The sequence below is a fragment of the Haliotis asinina genome, chromosome 3 (assembly GCF_037392515.1).
Source record: "Haliotis asinina isolate JCU_RB_2024 chromosome 3, JCU_Hal_asi_v2, whole genome shotgun sequence".
NCBI classification, from domain to species: domain Eukaryota; kingdom Metazoa; phylum Mollusca; class Gastropoda; order Lepetellida; family Haliotidae; genus Haliotis; species Haliotis asinina.
This window is the reverse complement of record NC_090282.1, coordinates 7900714-7914226: the sequence shown is the minus strand read 5'-3', so window position 1 is coordinate 7914226 and position 13513 is coordinate 7900714. Positions and strand designations below refer to the sequence as shown.

The 13513-nt window shown below is 38.1% G+C and overlaps 2 protein-coding genes across 5 annotated transcripts in view; one reads left to right on the top strand and one right to left on the bottom strand.

The window, feature by feature from the left end:
* Positions 1-13513, bottom strand: part of LOC137277413 (uncharacterized) — a 278114-nt gene that overhangs the window by 77033 nt on the left and 187568 nt on the right. The gene's annotated exons all lie outside the window — the stretch shown is intronic.
* LOC137277402 (endophilin-A3-like) overlaps positions 1-13513 on the top strand; it is a 49840-nt gene that overhangs the window by 8220 nt on the left and 28107 nt on the right. For all 4 annotated transcript variants that reach the window (XM_067809112.1, XM_067809111.1, XM_067809110.1 and 1 more), the window contains exons 3-4: positions 9817-9889; positions 11957-12100. In XM_067809112.1, coding sequence (XP_067665213.1) covers positions 9817-9889; positions 11957-12100 — 217 coding nt within the window. The remainder of the gene's footprint in view (positions 1-9816; positions 9890-11956; positions 12101-13513) is intronic.

Below are 13513 nucleotides of genomic sequence, written 5' to 3'. Positions count from 1 at the left end.
GTTGAAAATGTGACAGCAAGATATTCATATTTACTTCTCAGTTCATTTTAATGTTTGTGCCCCCACATGGGTACAATGTGTGGACCCATTTCTGGTGTTTCCACTGTCATATTTCTGGAATATTGCTGAAGGCTAATTTAAAACTAAACTTGCTCCCTCTGTCTAATGTTTGGTTGGTCACAAGTGATGTTTATAAAATGAAGAAAATGGGGTCATTGTTGTACAGGTTTCAGGTTTAGGTCCATGTATTCATCATTCTGACTGACAGTAACACAAATATAGATGCAAGTCCTAACTCATCGTCAAACTCAAGAAGTAAGAACATTCCAACAATAAAGTTTATGCAAGTGTCTGTTGGATAGACATGCATGCGTTTGGGCCCCTAAGTTTATGACAATCTCTACTTTGAAGCTAAAGAGCCCTAGGTGCCATGCGGTCAGCACCATGACCTTGGAGCCATGGCCTTTGTGCTACAATCGTGGGAGCATGAAATGGAGACAAGGAAGTCTGATTAATCATCTTTCATGGTTCAGTTTAGGACTGATGTTTACTAGAAGTATTTCAGATTTAGTCATAGGTTTCACTGATGCCATTGATTTGTTGCGTCATTTTCAGGAAAACCTAATCATATTCCTAAGTTCTGTAGCAAGAGGTGCATGTCTATGAATTTCAGAGCATTCTAACAGTGGAGATCCAATGCCATTGTTAAATATTTTCAGATCCATCAGAGTGGTATGCAGTGTTGTCCAGAAACCTATCACTTCTTAAGCAGGCTATATCTGTTTTGAAGTAGGGCTTCAAGTGGGAGAGAAAACTACAGTGTCCGATCGGGAACAATACAATTTGATGCAGTCATTTTATTGTTGGTATGTGGCATGTTGATTGTTTGATAGCTGCATAAATGACTTACAGCAGTTTGTGACTGCTTGTCTATGTAATGTGAAAGATATTCATGTTTAAAGACATGGCTTGACTGACAATGAAATACACTACATCGAGATATGAAAAGACTGACTTGTCTTGGATCTTCATTGATAGATCTTCATATTGTCAAGATCAAATAAACCAACAATACTAGTATACACAATGAACTCATTGGTGGTTGTATTTTGGGGGCAGACTTTTTCCTGGTGTTTTCTTTGATATCATTTTGAAGTAGAGGAGACCTAAATCTGTGTTTTTGTATTATTTCTTTGCTTAAATCCTAGCACTATTATGGCTAGTGACAAAACATCAGCTAAGTGCTGCTCTGACACCCATAAGATGTCAGTGTGCCAGATATGAAGTTACTTTCATGTCAGTGAACATGATACATGCAGAACCATCAAAGTTGGAGGTCTAAATTATAGACAATATTTAGCCACTGTGGTTAAGCATCGACTTGAATCTGTGCAACAGAGCCACATATAATATATTTAGGGAGACATATTATGATCCTCTTTTGTGACAGCTAGAATCTTACAGCTCATCATCAGTCCAGGCAGATATTGATCAAGCATTTCATCATAATGCTTTAACTGCTACTTGTTATCCCCCCACATTACTTGCCGGGGGATATAGTTGACGATGGCAGACCCCAAAGTGGTGCCTTTTGCTATTTACAGGTTTTTATGATGTATTATTTTCTCTTTTCCATGAACACGTTGCTGACTTCCGTTTCCGGAGCACAGCTCGAAAATAGTTTCATATCTTTCAAAAGATCTTGGCAGATATGTGAGACAGATCTTGAAATGGTGACTTTTTCTGATTACAGATATGTGGCATTTATATTTTTCATGAATTCCATAGAAACAATTCTGACTTGGTCTAAAAACACAATAAGTAACTGTTAGATGATTTGTCCTTTCAAATATGTGGGGGACGGGAGGATATGTCATCTTATAATGACTCTTGTTTTGTATACTAACAGTCAAAACTGGCTTTCAGTATGATGAAAACTCACCATTAGTATCCTCTTTAAAACTGAAAGTAGATGAAGCATTGCACACAACTAATGCGAGGTGACAACTTCACTTTCAGCTTTCATGTTGCTCAGTGTTCACAGATTGTATTTACTGCCAATGCTCAACAGTAAAGGTAGTTAAAAGGGGTCTGTGCTCCAATGTTGCATGTCCAGTCTAGGCTTAAATGTAGCTGCTAGTAGCCTTTCTGATGCTCAGACATTGATTTTCTGTACTTACATCACTCAAGAATCAACTGCTGGATATACGTCAGAAGAAGGTGTTAACACATAAGCAAATTTGTGTTGAACTGATTCAGATTTTCAGTGAAGTTTAGTTTTTCTTTAATGACACTAGTGTTAGACAGTAACCTCAAACATTAATTCACCAAAATTCATAAAATGTATGCAATTCTACTAGACTTTATGTTACCCTCAGCATAGTCAGTGTGACTATCAGGATATTGTGCTTTTAGGAGATTTGTACAAGTAGCAGTAAGTACATAGGGGAACATGCTCTGTACATTTAGTATAAGGTGCATCCCAGTTGTACAAAGAAATTGTACCTGTAACCTGTATTGACTGTTTCCAGTTAGTTTCATGTAGGAGTTACAATGGAAGTGATGGTAATATCACTGTTTATAATATGGGCCCTGCTCTTTATCAAGCAGTGATTTGCCCCACAGACTATCTGTGTATTCAGATAGACACCATAAACCTTGAATAATGAATATGTATTTATGTAGACTATGACCACAAGATAGAAAGGAAACACTTTTGTCTGATGTGTATCAATGCTATGCCAATGGCTCTTCCTGAATTTGATTTCATGAGCCCCACAATCTTTTGTACAGATAGTTGATCTAGAGATGCTGTCCCAAACACAGTATAATGGTGTTGTCATATCTATTTCTGTTATGACTGACAATGTAACGCATCCATCCAGCGGTGATATCCAATTTTATTAACATATTGTAGTTAGAGTGTATCATGCATGTATAGTGTGACATTTATTGTTGTGCTTGTTTTGCTAATGTGTTTACATAAAAACTGGTGACTGTAACAGTGATACGTCACAGTGGAAGCTCAGTCCTAGTGTGACCCCATCATTGACCTCCCAGATAATAAGATGTGCCAATATCATTGATTAGCTTGTATTAACATGTCAGCATTTGGCAGTAATGAGTGGCCGTGGTTTTAGGACAGTTTGAAAAGGGGATTCCTGGAAGCAGGAGAAGAAAACTTGATGTGCCATAGCATAATTTTTTCAGGGGCCGGGGTCAAGGCATGATAGTGAATGTCACTGACCTGATTGGTCACAAGAGCCAATCAGATGGATCTGGCAGACTGTTGTATATCACTGTATAGCCCAACAGTGTGGATTGTTGCTGTCAGTATCAATTACTGGAAGGTCCCATCATATGTCCGATGTATCAAATTTAGTCACATCTTTGTAACAAGCAATAAAGAGTTAGTACCATCAAATTTGTGTGAAACATCAAGCAAATATATGTCTGAAAGCCTGATCATGTGATTACTAGGTCAAATTGGTCATATCAGATTAGTGTCTGTGTCCAAGGTCGCAGAAACCTGTAGTATGTATGATAATGATGAGCTTCATACATTGCCAGTGTCTACAGTGGTGGGAAGATGTCCAGCCTCAGTCGAGTTTGACTGTGAAGTATTGCAGCAAACCACCAGACCAATGGGAACCACTTTCCTTCTCTCCACAAGCATGGCAGCTTACTCCATCAGCTGCTTACAGTGACCTCACTGCATATTAGCTGTTATTTTTTCGGCATCAGTTCAAGCTAATAGCTTCAAATGTAGAAATGTAATATTAGTGATGTGTTTAGGACTAGGAATGAACTGACTAAAAAGCTTACAGTTGTACATGTGTTGCCTTCAGTGCTATTGGGCTAAGCATCTGATACTGAAGGTTCTAATTTCTTCTTCCGTATAAGTTTGATGCTAAAATTTCCTGTTACTAATAATAATGTGCTTCTATAGCACTAAATTCCATTTACATCAAGTGCATGCTAGAGGCACATACAAACAGACAGTTCATTATTGCCCCAGATGACCCAAGCTGCCTGTGAGGCATTAGAAGGTTATAGTCACATGACTTACCCTACAGAGTACCCATTTTCTGCTGGGTGAACAGAGGCATGTTTAAACAAATTCACTTGCCTAAGGTGAGACCACATTTGCTTTACATTATGGGGCAGGACTTAAGTGATAAAAACAAAGACTCTCCGAGCTCAGCATTGCTTACCTTCAACTGATTTGTGACCTGAGCTCTATGCAAGGACCTTGTGCCTTCTTTCATCTTTTGTGTAAAGGCTGTTAATGGTCAAAGTTTTTGCTTGTGTTTTTTTTTCGAAGTCCCAGGTTTGACTCTTCCACATGGGTTAAGTGAGTGAAACATATTGCTGGTGTCCTTGCAGCTATATTTCTGGGATGTTGCTAGATCAAGATCAATGCATTTGTGAATAGAATATAACCAACACGGAAAGTTCTTCAGATTGTCTAGTTTGTCTAGTTTTGTCTACAGATTGTCAGTGTGGTTTTGTAGCCATGTGGTTAAAGCATTTGTTTGTCATGCTGAAGGCACAGCAATCATGCAGTGATAGTACTTGCATTTTGCTGAAAGTGGCATAAAAAAACATTCACTCACACCATCACTCACTTGCTCTGTCAAACACACTACATTCTGAATGCTGTGGTTTCAGGCTGAAGTCCCACCTACCATCTGTACATCAACTTGAATGAATTCCTTGGGTTAATCCTGTCAGTTACTCAACTGCACAAAGGACCCCCATGACCACTTCCAGCCATCAGTGCTAAGCTACCATATTTATACAATTCTTAACTGTTATCAAAATAGCCTCAGTTCTATCTCTATCTGATATAAGTTTTTTATTACACCACAAGTTTCAACATGTTTACCCTCTGTATTATTACCATAATATAGACACTCTTTTTTGTGAATTTTCTCTGCATTCTTTCTTGCAACTGGTCTATAGAAAGTAGCTAGCTATAGTGTGAGAGAGTTAAACATTCCATCTTGTCCTGAGGATGTATTTTTAGTCAAATAAGAGGAAGTGAAGTGTCCACCTTTATTTAAAAGCTCAATGTGAATTTGTCTCAAAAAGACCTCCAACAAGGGGTCATATATTAGGCAAGCTGCAAAGTCAGGTATTGCCCCAGAACAATGAAGCACTTTCATGCAGAATGTTTTCCTTTTATCCTGCCATTGACATCTGACTGGATGTAAAGCATGCTTTCCTGTTCTAGTCCATTGTGGGAAATATTAAAATACTGCCGGGACATGCTTGCTGTTCAGTCAGCTGACCTCAGCACTAATCTCACATGTTCTCATGGAAGTGTGCATATTGTTGACTATGCCAGATATTTTTTGTATTTTATCCTTCTCAAAACCCAGTACAGTACAAGCACAAGTGGAAGACTGCACTGTGATGACAAATACACCAGACATGTGAAAAGAATCTGGTGTTCTTCAACTTTTTTAGTTGTATATTGTGTAGTTAAAGTTAACCACTATGTTATGTGGACATGTGCAGTTTGAAGTGGCAGTCTCTTCCTGGATCAGATAAAGTTTTTCCTCATGGTATTTCACTTGACTTAGCTTTGAAGATGATCTAACAGTAACACTGTAGATATCAGTAGACAAGTTTATCAACATGTTGATGAGCTCTGGCGTCTCACCTGTGATAGGAAGTGAGCAGATCTGTTAAGTGCAAATTTTACAGGTTGACACAGGAATATGTTAAAGATTAAGATTCCTCTCCTGTGCAAAGTTTTCTTTATCCATGTTCCAGTTGCAATGGCTGTCTGTATGGCATAGAAATTCGAAAGTGAGGTTTAAAAATCAATTATGATTTCAAGGCCATGTCCTTTGTTCTAGGTTGATTTGAAGAGGTGAAACAGTAGCTGTTTTATAGAGATATGTCTTGGTTATTGAATCAGTCTTCGTTTGGGTCAGTGGGATTCCAGAGGAGCTGCCCACTCCCATTAGACCTTACAGTCTTACAGCATGCCATACACTCAGCTGTTGATGATATCATAGATACAATTATTCTAATGTGATTGTAGAAGATGGCCCAGTGATGAAGACGAGCCAACCCCACATGAGCACCTTTGAAGTGGTCCTTATTGACAGGAGACTACTTGGGAGAATAGCTCTACACAAGTAATCTGTTTTAATCATAGCTTTGGAGGCCATGCAGGGCATTTGTTACAACATTTTCTGTTGTAATCAATTATTGATCTTAAAATCAGGTTGAATTTTCTTTAATTTTGTGACAAATTTCATCTGTTAAAAAAGAAATGGCCACTGAAATCAATGTTAAGTCAGAGCCTGTCTCCAGTACTACAGTGTATTGGGGTGATAGCTTGTTGGGGATGGGAAGTGTGGGAGATAATCTATGCCCCAAGGACAATTACAAACATCTCCTGAACTGAACTAAGTGGTTTAAGTAACCAGAGAATATTTGTACTATTTTTGGCACTGAAGCCTGTAAATGTGCTTTTAGATAGGCTTGTTTCTTGTAATTGGTCACCAGGGAAAGCCTTGTAGAGATGGGTATCTCTTTTGAATTGGTAACTAGAGGTCCTTGGAGATTGGGCTTGTCTCTTGTAGTTGGCGTCCGGGGGGAACACATCTAGGGATGGCCTATCACTTAGTATTGGTATCCAGGGGTACCCTTGTAGAGAGGGCTTGTCTCTTGGAGTTGGTAACCATGGCTACCTTTCAGAGAGGGGGTGGTCACCTGAGTTAGCCTAGAGGGTGAGCCTAGTAGTAGAGTGTGAAGACTGGATGATGGTGTTAGTTCAGTGCTCAAAGTTTAGATTGTGGATTGATTCTTATTTGGGTACAATGGGCTGAAGTCAGTGTAATAGTAGTTTTAGTACTTGAAACTGATTAACTTTGGAAAAAATACCTTGTTGTACCATGTAAAGGATGAAAGTTTGTGACATCTGAGTGTCCTATGTTTTCGTGATGGTGCAGCCAACCCAATATTTACATTTACATTATGCAGCTCATGCACTGCACTAAACAAACCTTGTACGTGGCATTAGTAAAGTTAGAAAGTATATTTGTTCCATCATCACTTACAAGATTGCCAAGTGCCAGTTGTAGTACATCTGTATACTGTCTCATTGCACTGTGATACTGGTGCAATTCAGTATGTAGTGCAATTGATGCATGTAAGGATATCTTGTCATATTTAGGGTACATTGGGAAAGAGAGATCAAAATTTCTGTTCTTGTCAACCTAATTTCTTCTCTATTAGTCATTAACAAATAATAACAGGGCAACAGCATTGAGGTGATTTTTCTCTCATGTTGTGATTTCCCAACACCAGTGAAATCAGTGACTGACCATGCTTGGTAGTATGTACTTCAGTGTTTTGGTAAGAGTTGTCATAATCCTGTCTAATACTTCAAGACATGTTGCAATACATACCACAATGCATATACCTGTAACACAGTGTATGCAGTACAGTTACCTCGCTATTACATTTTCATGATAATATTTTGATTTATGCGACAGTTGTATTTAACATCCACACAACCCGTTTCATTTATGTCATTTCAGTGTTTTCAAATTTGAATATTTGAATCTCAGTCAGTTTACTTCCTGAATATACCACTGAATGTTTGCTATCACTAGGGAACCAGGACGTTGGAGTAAGTTGTGTGCATATTTGTCTTTGGCTAGTAGTAGTTATCTCCCATCTAATCTACCTTTCACATTGGTAATACCTGAATTTTAGTTTCAGGTTCACATCTTAAATGTTCTGTTTCTGTTTTTGCTGTTGTCATGTAAAGACATAATCAACAGAAGGAAGTTTAACTGATCTAAAGAAAACATGAAGACATTCAGTTGTTCAGTGGTCACAAGAGGGACATGGGTTGATGTGCCCTTGATGTTTGAACCCCATGAACCCCAAGGGACCAGTGAACAATGTGGTTATCTTATCAAACACCTCAATGTTAATTTTGAACTGTTTGAAGCATGAGTATCAGATCATACACTTCAGCCAACTTGTGTGAATCGAACTATTCGAATCTTGGATCTTGCTGTTTTGCCTGCAGGTGTTGTCTAAGTAAAGTCGGCTCAGTGTAATTCTCCCTCGTAATATTCACAGGGACTACATTTGAATGTTTTGTTAAAATTTTTTATTGGATTGTGAAGCAAATTTTTATAGCTGTCGCTACATTTTGCAGGTGACACATAAAACAGATTTAGAGTTAACTCCCTTCCATTGGTTTGCACTCGCAAAACATCAGTATTTCCGTGCATCATGCGTGATTCAGTGTTATTCAAAATAAAGAAATACTACCACAAAGTACAGAATGGCTTGCCATGAGCAGCAGAGTACTTTCAAATGTACCTCACTTGTAAGTGGAATACATTGAAAATATCAGAGGAGTACTTAGCCAATCAGAAAAGGACATTTACGAGGTAAGATAAGTGCCAGTGCCACCCATTCATTTGCATTCCTTAACATCTCCAGCATTTCAACACAGTACGGTAGATGTTTACTTTCTGTTGCATGACAGTATGGAATATTGTTTACTATTGGTCTTTGCTGTCAGAATGTATTGCAGATGGGGTGGGGACGGAGTACTCTGGATACCTTCAGTGCATCTCTTATGTAACCATATGATTTTCTTTGTGAGTTTTAATAGTTAGTAGCTTGGGCTTTGTTCAGGAAGGTGAAAACAACAGCATGCTTTGACTATAGCAGATTGCAGTTTTATATCATAGGTTTCGAAACTGTGCTCACAGCAATATTTTGGTACATTGTTGAATATATAGACAGAACACCTCCATGTTATATTCCGAGAGAGACCGTTACCATTGTCCTATACTGGCTTGCACATATACCCTGCCAGTTATTTCTCAACTAATTAGATGCTTTGTGTAAGGTGTTCAGTATAGACAACATGATACCTTATATCAAGTTACTGTTTATAAATTACTAAAGAATATGACTGTTCTCAAAGATAACAGGAGGTGAACACTAAATTGGTAATGTCATTGATATTTCCTTGTCTGAGTGCAGCAATCCTTCTCTATATACAGATATAGGTGGATGAACACCAGCGACAAATTGTTTCAGGGAACCTGCAAAAGGATTATAAGTTATCTGAGTTTTGACAAGATCTGACACATGCATTTTTTATGTTTTCCCAAAGTGTGGCAAGTTATGGAATTTATGATCAATTGATGTTGTACCTTCCTTACTTGTCTTGACCAATCTAACTGAATATTTATAAACACCCAGTTCCAATGAGCTGTATTGATTAAACCCTTAATTAGTGCCAGACATGCAGCAAGAACATTCATGAAGCCCAGTTTATATCTGAATGTACTGTGACATATCTGTGGTTTGACAATTTATATCATATCTGTCGGTGGACAAAAGTGCAAACAATTTCTTCTTTATTGCAATTTTTAACTGAGAACTAAATTCCCAACAGTTGCTGATAACATGACAGATTAATAGTCTGAGAAATATTTGAGTTTTTCAATGGTTATTGTATTATAATCAAAGAGTTCATCATACCTTTATGTAATTGTTCCATGTATTGTCCGTCTGGGGACAGCTTATGAGGTATAGTATCCCTTTCTGTTATTTTATTTTGACAACCAAATACGAGGGTGTGCGACCCTACTGATTGTGTGTCATCACACTACAGTGCCTTGTCCTGTGGATCATGTAATCAGTGGTTGGTCATGGAACTCATACACACACGGACATGCTGGTACAGAAGAAATATTGCTGATTGGGGTAGGAAACAATATTCACTCGGACTAATTGTTTTTCTCTTTTGTTTTGCAGAAGATTGACATTATGGGAAAATTGGTGGATGACCTTATCATCAAAACCCAGGAATACCTCCAGCCAAACCCAGGTGTGTACATGTGTCCATCAGGCCAGCAGCAGGGATTTGGCATTAGACAGTTTTCAGGATTATTAGCCATTTTCTAAATTTAGAATGGGCCACTGCCTAATAGTAAACTTCAAAATTTTAATGGGCCATATCTTGTTATTATGTACAAAATGGCCCAAGGTCCCTGCCTTTCCCAATCCCTGCAGGCGTGTCATAAAACAACTCCAATAATTCTGCATGAGATAGGAACTTGTTGTATTGGGCCATGCCTTTTCAGAGAAATGCTGGTCTGATGTTTCAGGCATTTATCTAATTTTAGTCAGTTGCATTTGTATAAATTACACACCATTCATTCTTGTTTGTCACAATAATAATAATATGAATAATTAATTATTGATGACATCACACTGTTAAGTCTTCATCAGGATGTTTCCCTGCTGGAGTCTCATGATATGAACTTTGTATTGCTTATTCTAAGATGCTTCGGTAAAAGATCAAAGGCGCCGACAATACTTTATCAGCAAATCGGACGCAAGCATCCTCCTGCTTTAACTATAATAGTTCAGGGCAAAAGTGTGCTTTATTACACTATACATGGTGGTAGAACGAACTGTATTTTTAAATGACAAGTGCATGTAAGTGCACTCTGTGACTTGTTCATCGGGTGTCATTGTGCCAAGGTGGTTAGCTTCACTGTTTTATCACTGGTTCGCCTAGTCCAGACATGATTATATACTGATCAACATTTACCATCTCAAATAGATTAGCATCCATTTTCTTAGATAAAACAAGTTTTTCTTTGTATGATGTGATATTTGCTCATGATTGTAGTACAAAAGCTACTATTTTGGCATTGTTTCATTTTGTTATATGTCATAAGACTATTTCCCACTGGTTATTCAAAGCAGGATAGATCCCCCAACCACCATGACTAAATATGCTACAGTAGTCACAATATGTCCTTAGTGTGTGTTCCTTGATTTCATGGATCACTACTCCTGCCACTAAGTGCTGGAGTGTCTGTCTGAGTCTGTTTCACAGATTTGATCATTTACAGGCCTATATCTGGTAACAACCTCCAGTGTGGCTGGACTAGATTTGATCATTTACAGGCCATTGTATATCTGCCAACAACCACCAGTGTGGCTGGGCCAGATTTGATCATATACAGGCCTATATCTGCTAACAACCACTGGTGTGGCTGGACCAGATTTGATTATTTACAGGCCATTGTATATGTGCTAACAACTACAAATTATGCCCTGACCAAGACTTGATCATTTGCAGTCCACTGTACAGCTGAATTATGTGTAATGCCACTGACTTGGACTAAATGCAGAAGGCACATTGTTTTTGACGATTTTGATGAACTGATTAACAAATATTTTAGCACTAGTTGCAGCACAAGAACCAATGTTCTCTGGACTTCCTCCGTTTCGGATCAGATATCCTGAAGCATTTATATTTATATCACCACTAAAACGTAACGGGTATATAGCGTTCAGTCCATATGTCCTTCCTGAACCAGGGTTCACCAAACTTCACACAGATGTTACTCATTACCCATTGATGTGCCTTTTACTAAGTTTTCCATAGAAACATGACTTGGTGCAAAATATCTTTGGTGGTTACGTGGCCGCAGCATATCACCGAAACTGTATATGCTAGGTTCACCAAACTTAATGCACAAGTTAATCATGACCCAGAGATATGCCATGTTCTGTTTATTTGCAAAATGTGATTATTCAAAGTGTGTGTACCAATATGTATCTAGATTAGTTATTTCCTGGATGTTATCAACATGTGATTTTTTTTCAGTATCTACATAGTTTGTTTTGTTCATGTCGTAAGTACAAATACAGTTCTGATTGATTTTTAATTGTTAATTTCTTCATTTCATATATGCATATAAAGGTGTACATGGTAAAACTGTTACCTAACATATATATAAAGTTAGTACAGTCAAGGAGAAAGTTTTGTGAGCTGCTGATCCTTGTCACATTATGTATCAATATCAGTCATATCCATGTCCCAAAGTGGGAAGCGGGATATATGAACTGTGCTCAATTCTACACTTGTTGTTTTCAGCATCAAGAGCAAAGTTATCCACAATGAATGCAATATCAAAAGTGCGAGGCCAGGGTAAGGTGGCTCCATATCCACAACCAGAAGGAATCCTGGGAGAACACATGATCAAACATGGCAGGGATCTTGGAGATGACAGTACCTTTGGTAAGTTGTGGGATCTATCGCCTCCAGAACAACAATACCTAACACAGTTGATTACTTACAGACTTCAAATGCCTATTTTAGAATTAAGTTGCTTTCTTGCAGGTTATGTACACTATAGAAGAACCATTAATAGAGAAGAACTTTAATAATGTTGATAGAGAAAGAATACACATCCAGCTATGTACCAATGGGTTGTTTCTTTGTGCCTCAAAGTGCTATCGTTTGTCATATATTGAAATTGGTGACTGTAGATATATATGTCCTGGTGGTTTAAGGTCATCAGGATACATAGTGCTGTCACTGGGTAACTGAAAGTTGTGGAGAAAGCATTGGTATCTGTCATCGACTGATATAGTTCACAATCATCACATTGTCAGTTTCCAGTGGTTAACTACAGCATGTTTCGTCTGCCTTTGGTGTCTGTCATCGACTGATATAGTTCACAATCATCACATTGTCAGTTTCCAGTGGTTAACTACAGCATGTTTCGTCTGCCTTTGGTGTCTGTCATCGACTGATATAGTTCACAATCATCACATTGTCAGTTTCCAGTGGTTAACTACAGCATGTTTCATCTGCCTTTGGTGTCCCTCGGGATGTATGGGAGGTGTGGCAAAAAGCTTATTTGTCTGTTCCAGATCATTTTCTGCTGGGATTGTGTCTCTGAAACAAGAGGTATTCATTCATGAGACTTTGAACATACTGCTGTCACTGTCAGTTGCTGCCTTTTGCTATTTGGGATTATTATTTTTTCACTTTTACTTTTCCCACTTTACGAGGACCAAGCTTGATTAGGACTGTTAGTTGTGGTTTGTTTGTCTGGACCATATATCTGAAACTAATACCTGTTTTGACAAAGACTACAACCTACTGAAACTAGTGACAACCCCTTAAATATGAACTGATTAGGTAGAATACTCTCAACAAGTGACAGATTGCTCTCATAGAACTTCCTGTAACATTCAGGTTCAAAGCAAGGAAATTAGATTAACAAGTAAAGCAATGAATACATTGATCATTCATTTCTTCCTTTGTTGACAACAGGTTGAAGATTGAACCACACATAAGGTCATCATGATAAATATGCTCTTTAAATCACTGAATAATTCCGTTCTGTCAAAATATCAGGCTTCAACAATAATGATTAGCGTCCATCAGAGTACTGAATAATGTGAATCAGTTTTAGTGCATGCAGTATTTATGAGTTCAAATATGAAAACGAATTTCAGTAACACACTTGTTTAAGGATGCTCTTTTCCACATGAATATTCAATGTGGTGTGTTAAACCATGTTAGGACTGATGTCACCAACAGCAGCTATGCTATGGTATACAACCTGTATCACATCTCCATGCATCTTAACAGGTGTTGCACAGTCACATGTTTGTCTCTGCCAACACAATTTTTATTGCC